Source organism: Sinocyclocheilus rhinocerous, unplaced genomic scaffold (assembly GCF_001515625.1).
Source record: "Sinocyclocheilus rhinocerous isolate Xijiao unplaced genomic scaffold, SAMN03320098_v1.1 scaffold348, whole genome shotgun sequence".
Taxonomy (NCBI): Eukaryota; Metazoa; Chordata; class Actinopteri; order Cypriniformes; family Cyprinidae; genus Sinocyclocheilus; species Sinocyclocheilus rhinocerous.
Genome location: NW_015635025.1, coordinates 1,015,453 through 1,028,850, shown reverse-complemented (window position 1 = coordinate 1,028,850; position 13,398 = coordinate 1,015,453). Strand labels below are relative to the sequence as shown.

The 13,398-nt window shown below is 37.9% G+C and overlaps 1 protein-coding gene across 1 annotated transcript; it reads right to left on the bottom strand.

Moving 5' to 3' along the window:
- Positions 1-1,726: 1,726 nt before the first annotated feature.
- On the bottom strand, positions 1,727-8,498 carry rraga (Ras-related GTP binding A). The gene is made up of 9 exons (XM_016560285.1): positions 8,492-8,498; positions 8,392-8,458; positions 8,082-8,304; positions 7,255-7,350; positions 7,046-7,168; positions 4,822-4,913; positions 4,627-4,742; positions 4,365-4,484; positions 1,727-2,125 (listed from the first exon to the last, which is right to left on the bottom strand). Exons 1-8 carry the CDS (start codon positions 8,496-8,498, stop codon positions 4,381-4,383), a joined length of 828 nt encoding a protein of 275 aa, XP_016415771.1. The 3' UTR covers positions 1,727-2,125; positions 4,365-4,380.
- Between the last annotated feature and the right edge of the window lie 4,900 nt (positions 8,499-13,398).

Sequence of the window (13,398 nt, the reverse complement as noted above, 5' to 3'; positions counted from 1 at the left end):
AATTTATACCCGTGTTGTACATTATGCTGTACGCTATGGATGAGCGCTTTGTAAAAATGAACGGATTGATTATTCAGCTGCGGGCGCCATCTTCTGGCGAGATGCGGGAATTCATTCGGCGCGTGACTCTCACGGTGCATTATGGGCATTCTCTAGCCGTTGAGCGTGCACCAGTTATACGCTCGTTTTTGCAGTGCATTGTGGGATTGAATGAGTGCACTCGAGAACGTCCACTATGGTTTCGGACACCACTAAAAATGTCTGTTCCCTCAAATAGAGCCCTATTTAAGGGTATAGGGGGCGATTTCAGACACAGCCGTAGTTTGGAGAAATGGATGGATGAAAACCAAGCGGCAACCTCCCGCTCTCTCTCGTGAAGCCAACAAGGAAGTGACTAAAACTGTAATTCGTCAACTGGCCGCTAGAGGCTGGCTGCAAAAAGGGAGTCAATCCCATAGACTCCCCATGTTAAAATACCCAACTTTACAGCAGAAAAAAACATGTTTACAGCCTGGTTCAAAAAATGATTTTAGTCTATATAGCTAATTTTGCCCTTCGTGACAACTGTGAGGGGGGAGATTTTTTTTTATAACTCATCCGTTTAAATTATATTAAGCCTTAAAGTTCTGCATAATTAAGGGCGTGGCCACTTGAGTGACAGGTGGATTGCCGCTGCTGTCACCACCGTCGAGCTAGGTGGGCGTGGTTTCAGCAGCCAGCGCCCGCCTCTTTGCCCATTTTCGATTATTTGGGAGTGACGCGCGGTGACGTGCTGCCAAGATGGCGACGGCCGGCTCCGCCTACTTTGAGCTTCAAAAACCTCTTCGGAACCCTACGGGTGACGTCACGGACACTACGTCCATGTTTTTATACAGTCTATGGTGAAAACAGAAGCCCTAGAGTATGACATCATATCCTGTTGCCCATACTTGTTGATATAACTGATATTTTGAGCATCTGATATTATTTTTTTGCAGTAAAGTGTGTGGTATGATTGGAATGTTACATTGACAAAATACATTTTTTATTGTGGTTATGTTTGAACTAGAAATTTGCAATGATTTTCTGGCATCAAAATGCCCCTTTACATCTTTTAGCAAAGTTTCTTATTCATTTTGCTTTGACTTGTAAGTGATTTGTTAAAATGGTGATTTGAAACTGATTGTGACTTGTTTTCATTTGTAGTTTTATTTTAGTTAGATGCGTCACAGTTTATTTGAAGGGCATTTTCTTCATCTTTTCTGCCTTGCGCAACTTTGCAAGCACACGTTTGTTAAAAAGACAAAACAAACAGACTTGAGGCCGCATCGTTTCTTTTTTTAATTCGACTGTAAATGCTTCTTTGTTCTCACAATGTAAAGTTGTTCTAGCAATCACAGCCTTATCTAACACACCTTTCAGGAGCCATACAATCACATAGAACGGACCGCTGTCCTGCTCTAGTATGTTTGGGAAATAAGATTTTATTTGCAGGACTTTGTTGAATTCTTTGATGCAGCTTTTTTCTTGCAATATCAACGTTGTCATTAAAGAAATGCATTATATTGCACATACCTTAATACAATATTGAATCATTTTAATTTCTCAATATGTCCATGCATTTCAATCATGATTTTTTCCCCCATTTCAGTAAAGGGGTTAGTTGATATATATACTGTCTATATATAAACTAAGATATTTTAACCTTATCAACTCAATAACATTTGTTTTGTTGCACAGAAAGACAGTCATTACACAACAATCGGTATTTATTGAGAATAATTATAATACAAGAATTAGTAAGTTGTTATTTTAGAAATACCAGTTTTAGTCTCAGATTTCTGCTCTGGTTTTCAACAGAGTACAGAAAGCTGATAATGCTTAACATAAAAGACACACAGAAAGAAGGCCGACTTTATGATCTAGCGTTCCTGACTATCAGTAACTCCTAAGTCACCGTATGGCACACAAATCAGATATTAAGGGGTCATTACAACATTTAACCTCTCGACCCGTGCTTTATGATTAAGAACTACTGTTCCTTTGCAACATCAGCGAGGAAAACAAGCATGTTACTGCCATTTAACATAAGCTGACACTGGATGCGAGTGAAGTCAGCAAGAAATCTTCTGGATCATCCACCACCCTGTGAACAAGAAAACCATCACGAGCTCCGTAAAACAGCAGCAAACAAAACAATATTCATCTTTAACCCTGTTAATCTAGAGACAGACCCCGATATGTTGCTTGGATTTATAAATGTAATTTCCAAACATTCTCATCACTGTTTAAAAGCACGGCGTTCTCTAGTAAGTCACTGCATGATGAGTTTTACGTGTTCACTACATAGTTTTTACTCCAACCATCAGGGTTCCTACATATTTTCCATTTCAAAATTCCATACTTTTCCAGACTCAAATTTCCAAAGCTCTCAGTAGATTTTCAGACCATATTTAACATAAATGGTTCATAGAGCATTATTTTCAGCATTATATGTGGTATATATAGTACAGTCATCTGTAAATATTTTTATTTTCTCAGGTTTTTTTTTTCACACTGCAAAAAATGATTCTCTTGTTTTCTAGTATAAATATCTAAATTCTTGAATCAAGATGAAGTTACTGTACAAGTAAAATGACTTAAGATATTATGTCATGCTTTCTGTAAAAAATATAAAACTTTTGTTAGTTTTTGCTAAAAACAAGCAAAAATATCTACCAATGGGGCAAGAAAAATAATCTTGTTTAGCCTTTGAATTAAGATGATTTTTCTTACCCCATTGGTAGATATTTTTGCTTGTTTTAAACAAAAACTAAAAATTTTGATAACTTTTTTTTAGAAAACAAGACTTATTATATTAAATCATTTTACTTGTCAAGTAAATGCATCTTGATTCAAGAATGTTTAGATATTTATACTAGAAAACAAGACAAAAATACTAAGAAAATCATTTTTTGCAATGCACTGATTTTCTGTGACATTAACATACAGAGCACCTAAAATAAAAATAAATTATAATTAAAAAAATTATTTTTACATGCACACAAGAAAATTTTTTGCATGCTTACACATTACAATTTCTAGTTTTATATAACCTATTTCCTTTGTGCATCACTGCCATCTTACTATGAATAAAACAAGAGCATGGATGCACATGAATTAATAGAAATGTACTTGCTAAAAATTTGTCTTTTCTTATGGTAGTACCTCTAATACCAAGGCCTAATGTCCAATTTAACACATCCTCCGTGGCGGCACAGAAACCATGACATGAAATGGGCTGATGACATAAAATTTGCCAAGTTCAAGGGTTTATAAGACTGGTACTGTAAAAAAAAAGTGTTTAAAATTTGACTTTCGTGAATTTCAAGGTCTTACTATCTATACTTTGTGGAGGCCAAGAAACTACACCACGAAATGGGCTGATGGCACAATATGTGGCTCAGCGTGCACGGTCCTATATGCTAAGTTAAATGATTTGTCGTGCGCACATAAAAGTCTGCATATATTTTATTTTTGCAAAAGTCCTTAATAGGGCTGCACGATTAATCGAATGCGATTGTCATGCGCATTTTGATAGTAATGCCGGTTCTGTAATCAGCAGGAAATCATCATCACATGCTTTCAGATGGAGCAGCATTTACTACACATAGCCGTAGTTCAATGACAAGTTACGCAAAAAAATCGGTTTTATTGAGCGATTATGAAATCGAAGAAATCGTTTGCGATAATGACAGCTGTTTGCATAGCTTCTCGGTGAACTACGGCTCTGTGAAGTAAATGCTGCTCCATCTGAAAGCATGTGAAAATACCACATTTAATAACATATGTTTACTTCTGGGTTTCTTCTGCGAGGCGTATTTGGAGTTTCAGCGCGAGAGCGCCCTCTGGCCTTCGGATGGAGATTTACTGCTGATCACAGAACCGTGCTTCACTGAAAGATACGCATGACAATCGCAGCTTCTGTCGAATCGCGATCTCGATTCCATTTCGATTTATTGTGTAGCCCTAGTCCTTAAGGCTATGTAATATGGCGCTAAGAACATTGTGAGAAGAAACCCAAAAACCTGCATTTTGCATAATGAAAAAGTGCACCTTGAATTCATTCAGTTGTATTTTGACTTTGACGTGTTGTACAATAAATATATTTTCATTAAATTCTTAATTTTCTATTATAAAAAATACTAAATGGGGGCAAAAGTCTGGAAAAACACATACTTTTTGACCTGGAAAATACTTAAATTAAATTCCATACTTTTCCAAACCCTGTAGGACCCCTGAACCATGCAACGGCAAGAATGCAAAGTTTTAAAAGACTTGTTTTTTAACTCTTTTGTGCCAGGTGAAACTGATTTAGAAAGCTAAGGTCTGCTTCAGACACTCACGCTGTATGCGGCGAGTCTAGCGCATGCGCATGTGCAGACTGTGCTTGGGCCCGTCCACTCGCTCCAGCTTCTCAAAGTGTCTCCTGGCGTTCCTGATGTTGATGAGCGTGGCAGCAGACGCTGGAAGAGAGTGAGAGGGTTTGCTCTGAGACACAATGTGCTTTCCTTCAACGTTATTTGGAGTGCAGACGGAGGAACACAGCTAGTGAGACCACAGCTGAGTGTCATGTGGGATTGGTAAAACCTGCAGGCTGATGCTTACGTATGGACGGGTCTGACATGATCACCATGACGTAGGTGTTGGACGTGAACACATCGATAAAGGCGGCGAAGTTAGAGTTGCGCACCTCCATGCTCTGGAAAGAGGCGGCCAGTTTACTGAGGGACAGACAGAAAGGTCAGAATTACCCATGATGCTGTTCAGCGCTGAAAACTACATGAATGGAGTGGGACTGACCTGCAGCTCAGCTTGAACTGCTTGATGATGTTACTGATCTTCTCGAAGCGATGAGCATCACGCTGCTCCTTACACTGATAATGAGAGATCACCTGACACGAGAGACAGGTCAAATCATTCAGAGCCAAAGCTTCCCACAATAGCTATGTTTCCATCCAAAGATGCCAATTTAACTTATGCACAAAACTGGAATATTTCATAATACATTTGAGAATAAAGCACCGTTTCCATCCAACGAGTCTAAGAGAACAAACTCGTCCTGATAAACTGGCACTAAATATCTCTAAGAAAACTAGGAGAAGCCACTGAATATAATCATTTTCATATGTAATAAATGACTTGCGCTTCAGAGAGACCAGACGTAACACAATAAATGCGGTCATTGCTTTTAGAGGTGGATGCCTGCTGTTTGGGAACGCAGTCGTGTAAGACAGTAATTATACAGAAATATTTTGATGACTTACTTTCCTCAGGCATTTCAGAACAACCAGAACAACATATAGATGCTGTGAACGAGATCGGTCTGCTAGTTAGTCAATTTATCCCATAAAGTCACATGACTTTTTCAATGCGCATGGTGGAATTTATTCAGTAAATGTGTTTCCATCATAGTTTATGTGCATTTTTTCTTATCGGATAAAATGTTTATCCTACTCAGTTGTGCGCATACGTTTTTTACGCGCATTTTTAGAATTTATGCGCATCTTGGCGTTTCCATCCAGCGGTTTTTTTTATGCGATAATCCAAAATGCGCATAAAAATAGGTGGATGGAAACATAGCTAATACCATCTCTGGGTTTGCCACCCAATTCAAAGTCAAGTGGCAGACCTTTCCACTTCAAACCAAAGAGATCTAAAACGCCATCCAATAACATTCTCTTTCATCTTAATGGAAGTTGCTTGGCTGGAGCATTAAACTCCAGATTTGACAAAGACAGTCATTTCTGCTTACATGATCCAAGAACCTGAGCTGTAGTATGACTGCAACTATTATTCTGATAATCTACCAAGTTGTTGACTCTGGAGCAGTATGAATGTTAAACCAACACAATGTTGAAACACACGTTGAAGAGCGACCTGTTATACTCCCTTCTGAGCCTCCAGTGGGCGCGTGTTTCTGGCCTCTGATCACTGGGAACAGTGGCTGATACTGAAGCTGTACATCTGTCAAACAGTAACTGGTATTTTTGCATTTCGCGTTGCATATTTTCAGAGAATGTAGTGTTAGATTATGTTCTGACTCTGGATGAGATTTCTGTGTTTGACAGAGAAAAGGTTTTGTGTTTTGCACGTTCACTTGCTCATCGCATTTCACTGAAAATCTGCTCTCAAACCTTCCTTTAGTTGGCCTGCAACAAGCCCTCATTGGTAACACAGGAAAGGATGAACAAGGTAGATCATATTGTCCATTCAAGTTCTCCTGAAATGTGTAGTAAATAGTCTGGCAAAAAATGTCCAGTTTTCAAAGCGTTGGAGGCTCAGCGCTGCATGTTCTGATGGAAACTTAAGAAACTTCAGTCTGAGAAATCTAGGCTCTGGGTGGCATCTGCAGTTTCCTACAAAGCCAGAGAACTCTAGGGTGGATGAGTTTGGGGCTGCTACATCTATGGAACACTATGTCAAAGACGGACAGACTGACAGCATCACAATCATAAGAGACGCTAATCTATAAACTGAAATAGGTCTCCAAACTGAAGTCATTTGACATTTGCATGCATTCTGCTTGAAACTGCCACAATAAAATGGCTTTATATGAAGCGTGCACATAGTGTGGGCGAGACCTGGTCATTCATTCTTATACATTTATTAAAACCAACCTTTCTATAGACAGGAAACAGTAATATTACAGCACAAGAAATGGCAATAAATTTCCTTCTAATTATTTGAATGTTCTTTTCTTATGAAAACAATGGGAAAACATTAGTTATATGCTTTTTAATATTTTTCAAACATGTTTTTTCATGACTAAAGGGATTTCTGCGTGCATGGTGCACATAGAATGCAATTTTGTTTTCATTATCAATTAATTGTTGCAGCCCTACAATTTCATTTTTATAGAATTGACAAATACATTTAAAACTAGGATTTATTTTAGACGATGTTAAACTGAGCAAATGTAAAATGGCAAAATATTCACAACATAAGGTCATAACCAAATTGTGCTGTGCCGGTTTGAATATCTGCAAGCAGTTATGTGTATGAATTATTTAAATTTGATACAAACCAGGAAAGTAGCTCTTTCAAAAAGCAAGACTTCATCTGCCTCAATTATCTGAGCAAAGTTGCGTAGGTTACACTCGAGCTGCTGTACGTTAGGGATGAGCTGATAGACGATACTGGACCACGCCTGCAGACACAAACACACACGATACAAGTCCAGCTTCTGTCTGTCTGTTAATGCTGAGCGGTGCAGAGAAATGAACATGTTCTTACTTTATACAGCGTCTCGTCCCAAATAGACGTTCTGAAGCAGGTGCAGGCCAGCGGGCGAGACAGTCTTTTCAGGTCCTCCTCACGCTCTTTAAATATCTAAACCATCACAAAGCAATTAACGGATATAAAATAACAGTCATTATAAACTAGGCATTTTTTGCATCCAGTGGGGACATAATTACGGATTATAATGACTTATACTGTCTTTTTGTGCATTGCGTTGCATCGCGCCGCGTAAACATAAAACCATGTCTGCATGTCCCGGCGAGCTTGAGTGAGCAGAGGCAGGCGGGCTAGAGTGAGCGGCGGCCGACGGGCTTGAGTGAGCGGAGGCCGGCGGGCTAGAGTGAGCGGAGGCAGGCAGGCTAGAGTGAGCGTAGGCCGGTGGCCTCACACTTGAGCGGAGACAGTTAGCGGAAGCTAGAGATTACGGTTTATAAAGTTGTAAATATTAATTTTTCTCTTACACAAACGCATCGATTCGCTTCAGGAGGCCTCTATTCACCCTCTGGAGCCGTGTGGAGTACTTTTTATGATGGATGGATGCGCTTTATTGGACTTCTATTGGGCTATTGAAAAAAAAAAACACCCATTCACTGCCATTACAACGCTTGAAAGAGCCAGGACATTTTTAATATAACTCCGACTGGATTTGTCTGAAAGAAGAAAGTCATACACAACTAGGATGGCTTGAGGGAGTAAATCATGGGCTAATTTTCATTTTTGGGTGAACTATCCCTTTATCCTAAAAACGGGTTCAACATTTTTCTCTCTCTCTCTCTATTGATTTTCAAAATCAAACATGGAAATTCCCGGGCGTGTCTCACCAGGTCTCTCTGGTCCTCCTGCACCAGGTCCATCTTGTGCACCAGGCAGAAGATCTTGGCATCAGGCGAGTTCTGCAGGATGGCTTCCAGACACGACTGGTAGTAATGCATATCCTTCTCCAGCTCGCGGCTCTCCACATCAAACACGTAGATCAGCACCTCCACATTGCGAAAGATGTTGTCTCTCTGACTCGTGAAGTAGTTCTCCATAAACGTGTCCTGTCTGTGTGATTCACATTTAAAGATGAGAAAAGAAAAGTGTCTTCCCAAAAGCCATCCAACAAAACACCTTCCCACAGGAGACACTTACCCACCACAGTCCCACAGGTTCAGCACAAGATTGCCCAGAAACCGCACGTGAGAGTGCTCCACATCAACTGAATGGAGAAAAAAAAATAGAAGACTTTAACCTTTCATGTGAACTGTACTTAATACATGTCATGAAAGAGGATTTATGTTGACATGTTAATATCTGCTCTTTTAATGAAAATGAGACATGAGGCAATTGTAAAAGGAGGAAAATTATTTATATCTTATGAACGTATAAAGCATAATTTAAAAATTAGAAGTGCCCCAAATTATGATTTAGACCATTAAAAACAATATAAAACTACATAACAGTCAAGTAAAATCTCAATTAGAGTTGCAAAAAGGTGGAAAGTTTCCAGTAAATTGTGTTTGTGTGTGTGTGTGTGTGTACAGCAGTGCTGTATTACAGTGATGTTAAACTCACCTTCTTCTTCATGGCTGTGCTGGACATTTTCCTGCTCAACTTGTCTTTACCACGGTAAATCACTGTACTCTGCCGATCATCAACAACTGTAACAAGACCACAACACACGATCACTCTTATGTCAGACCGACTCTCTTTCACTCTGACTCAGGCGCTGTGCCCACAAAGTGTGTAAAGTGTCTGGATTTAATGATGTGTTCCTAAATAGGTCCACTTAACAATAAAGTCATATTTCTTTATAATAATTACAAACGGGGGATGAAACCATATTTTGACTTTTTGAATTAGATTTTTTTTAAAATCTTTATTTAATGTGTTTCTTTTGTTGTTCACAATGATAGATGCAGAAGAACAACAGTGTCATGTGCAATCCACAGATAAACGGGAAATCTGCAATTTCAAATATTGCTTGAAATCAATAAATGAATAAATAATCGATCAGGTTGCATTCTATAATTTTCATCAGTACTCAGCCACCTTTATCACTGTACACAATAAAAATAGCATCTTTGTAGAGATTCTCATTCAGCAAAGCTCTAATGTGACGACTTAAAATAAAACGTGTAAAATGCTAAGCACTCATCTCTTGCCAAGTCAAATTTCTAGTCTAAAACTTAAGTAAGGCCTTTAAATTCAATCTTTAATCCTGTCAGTAAGTGAAAAAATCAGAGCGACTGCAGCTCAAATGCATTTTAGTGTTCATTCGGTTTCATTTTATGTTGGCATACCCCAAAAAGCAGCATTTTTGACACTTTTTCATTTTTAGGGTTGTAACGGTATACCGGTATGGCGGTCTATCACGGTTTGAACATGCGCGGTTCTCACACCGTCAACATTTGCATATCTATGTGTTTACACACACACATGCAGCGGAGAAAACGACAGAGACAGATTATATCTAATCTCCATCCCCGCCGAAAAAGAAGTTGAAATCTGCAGTATGGGAATACTTCCGATATAAAGAAAAACGAACGCGGGGTTGTCCTTGAGGACGGATATCCAATTTGCAAAAAAATGTGGATGCAAAGTGACTGCAAAAGGAGGCAATACATCCAACATGTTTGCTTATATTCGTGAACACCATTCCTCCGTGCAGAAAAAGGTGTCGCATTTATAACAAATTATAAGTTAAGGCCATATGAATTCTGTGATGCAGAAGGAATCCTGTGAACATGGAATTTACAGTGTAAATATAGTCAACATATCAAAAACATAAAAAGTAGATATGATATGTGTCTGTGAATATTATAAAGCAGGGCTCGCAAAATCGCTAGCCCCGACGTCTTGGGGCTATTGTGTTTTCCAGTCGGGCTACCAAAATGTATCACTGCCCGACAGGCTATCTTACATAGTGATATAATAGATATCCGATATAAAGAAAAACGCAAATTAAACCCATTTACCTAAATTCATTACTTCAGAGTTATGTGCCCTCTAGAAGCTTGCGTTCTGCAAGTGAACGGCGTGTTATTGTGCCATCTCAAAGAGGCACAAAATCACTTTCACAGACTTTTTCATTAACTGTTCCCTCCTGGTGGAATGACCTGCCCAAATCAATCCGAGCAGCTGAGTCCTTAACCATCTTCAAGAAACGACTAAAAACACACCTGTTCCACCTTTATTTGACCCTCTAACTCTAACACTTTCTATTCTATTTTAATTCTACTTTATCTATATTTATCTTTTTTTTTTTATTCTTTATTTAAAAAAAAAACAAAAAAAAATGAAGACTAGCTTTCTATTTTTTCTATTCTATCTACTTGTTTTTTGCTCTTTTGTTAGTTTTGACTGCTTTTATTGTCCTCATTTGTAAGTCACTTTGGATAAAAGCGTCTGCTAAATGACTAAATGTAAATGTAAATAAATGTAAATATAAAATCCCTTCCTTGATTCGTGTTGTTCACTCGCTTGTAGGGGTGACACGGATCATAGTTTATCATTTACACGTGTTTCTAAGTCTTACCTAAATAGCACGTGCTGTCAGTGATTTTAACCACTAGAGGCCGCTCTCGCACTGTGTAATGACAGCAGACCCTTCTCAGCCGCTCCAGCAATGGACGCAACCCGGAAAACTATCGGCATGGATTTTTGCCGATAACCGATAGTTCCAGCAATCAACTATCGGTGCCGATTAATCGGCAAAACCGATACATCGGTCGACCTCTATACTGAAGTACACATGACACTAATGGTGTGTTCAGCATCTACATAAACATGATCACCACCAGAGCTGCTCTGAGAGAAAACTTCAATAAACACTTCCTAGTTTCATTGGAGAAAAACCCTTGTCAAATACACTCTGAAACTCAAAGGTCCGCTACACCCGTCAAAATAAAAGTACAATGAAATGTACTATATTATAAATATTCTTTATAAAAATATTATTTATTTAGTCAAGATTGAGCCCTGAAAATCTCAACATGCTTGCATTCCTTCATCACGACCTGCACTGAAAAGAAACATAGAAATACAAACATGGTTTTGCACTTTTTGCTCCCATTTATGCTGTTTAAAAGGAAGGACAATTTGGTTTATTTCTGTCTAATCTAAATTTTTTAAAAGACCTTGCTTATTTTTCCCTTCTAATTTTAATTTTTCAAATAAAATGTTCTAATTCTGCATTTTCTTTTTTTTTTCAAATTGGAGATGTATAGCTTTATATTTTAATTGTTTTTTAATTAAAAAACGAAGCGTTTGAGAGAGGCGGGGCATAGAGGACCTACAATAATGTACAGTATTTGAAAAATAATGTGTTTTTTGAACATTAAAGCATGTCAACATATTCTGTTACACCAAATACACCAAATAATGATCTTTAAAAAAGCATCATATGACCCCTTTAATGATTTTTTTCATAAGGGAGACTTCAATACTTTCATTAAAATGGTTTCAAGTTTGTTGTAATAAAGCATTTGTTCACTCAAAAAACGTGTTCTTATTGTTTTAAGGGTCATTGTTTCTGATCAGAATTATTGTTTACTATATACCGTGAAACCGTGATGTTTTCTGAGACGATTATCATACCGTGAAAATCTCACACGATACAACCCTAGAAAAGACACCAGAAAACAAAGGATTTGGGAGATTTTTCTAGAAAGTTTAGTTTGAAGCTTCAGCTTTTGGTGTGGCAGGCCAGAATTATGTTTATGGTGAGTTTAATTAAGGTTATATCATCATGACTGACTTCCACACAGAGCCAGAACACTTCTGCCTTCATTTTGTTCTCTAATCTGAAACCTGACCAACCTGCTCCTGTGACTGTTTGCTATCGCTCATGCTACATGCTACTCGGTTTGATCTTCTGTACAACGCAAAGACAAACGTGTATTTTCTATTTTCCTAAATGTCCAGATAAATGTGGAGGGCAGTCAGTCAGTCGCTGTGTCTGTAAGACTGTTGTGTTTTTGTTCCACACTTCTTCCCTCAGATCTCAGACAGCGAAAGCAGATATGAAGAGCGCTCTGCCGAGGCTAGCAACTCCCCACCAGCGCTTAAACACGACAGAAGTGTCAGAAACAGTCGGCTGCGGTGAATGTAGTTAATGCTGAACACCATCACGTACCTGATTAAACTCCCCATCGATGTTTACATCGCAGTTCTCGTACGGCGACCAGAAGCACGTGACTGACCGCCGCTGTCTCGCGATATCTCGCGGCTTTCACGTGACTCGGAGCTCAGGGCCGCATGACGCTGTAAAGAAAAGCAATGAAGAAAAAGCAAAGTATAACATGTTTGTCACCGTGACCACTCTCTGGCTTACATTAATTTAGTGATCAAATTCAAAACCCTTATGGAAATAAGATGTATTATTTAAATCTGACTAATCTTCCAATTGTTTGTCATAAATCAACATCTCAGGAAAATATTATGGGGTTTCAAATCAAAATATGACTTTCTATTATGAAACAGGACATTGATTTCATAGGACTAAATGCATGCTTATTACGCATTTTAGGAGACACAACAAATGAATAGGGAAAAAAGTATGTATCAATATTCTTATTAAATATTAGATGCATTTTAGGAGACACAACAAATGAATAGGGAAAGAAATTATATTTCAGTATTCCTATGAAATATTAGATATTATTATGAAAATCTTGCCAATTATTACTCCCATTATTACACTTCTTTTTTCATTACATGTTGCCCCCAAAAACACATTAATATGCTAATTATAAACAGTGTATAGATGCATTGTACATAATGGGAAACCCGTTTTTACACACATGTTGCATAAAGCAAAATGGTATATCAAATCATTCTGTTATATCTTTCATAACATAGTTGAGAATAATTTTTATACAAAGTCTGGGATAAAAAAATAAAAATGGATTGGGTTTTTTTTTTTTCCGCTCAGTTTTTTTGCCTTTTCATGTATATTCATGTCTTTTTATTTATTTAAAAAACAGGACTTTTTAAAGTGTCCTCTACAGAGGACATATCATAACATATGAATAAAATATAATTTTTCAAAAATAAATAGATAGATAGATAGATAGAAATAGTCAGATGATAGATAGATAGATAGATAGACAGATAGACAGACAGACAGACATACAGATAGATAGATAGATAGATAGA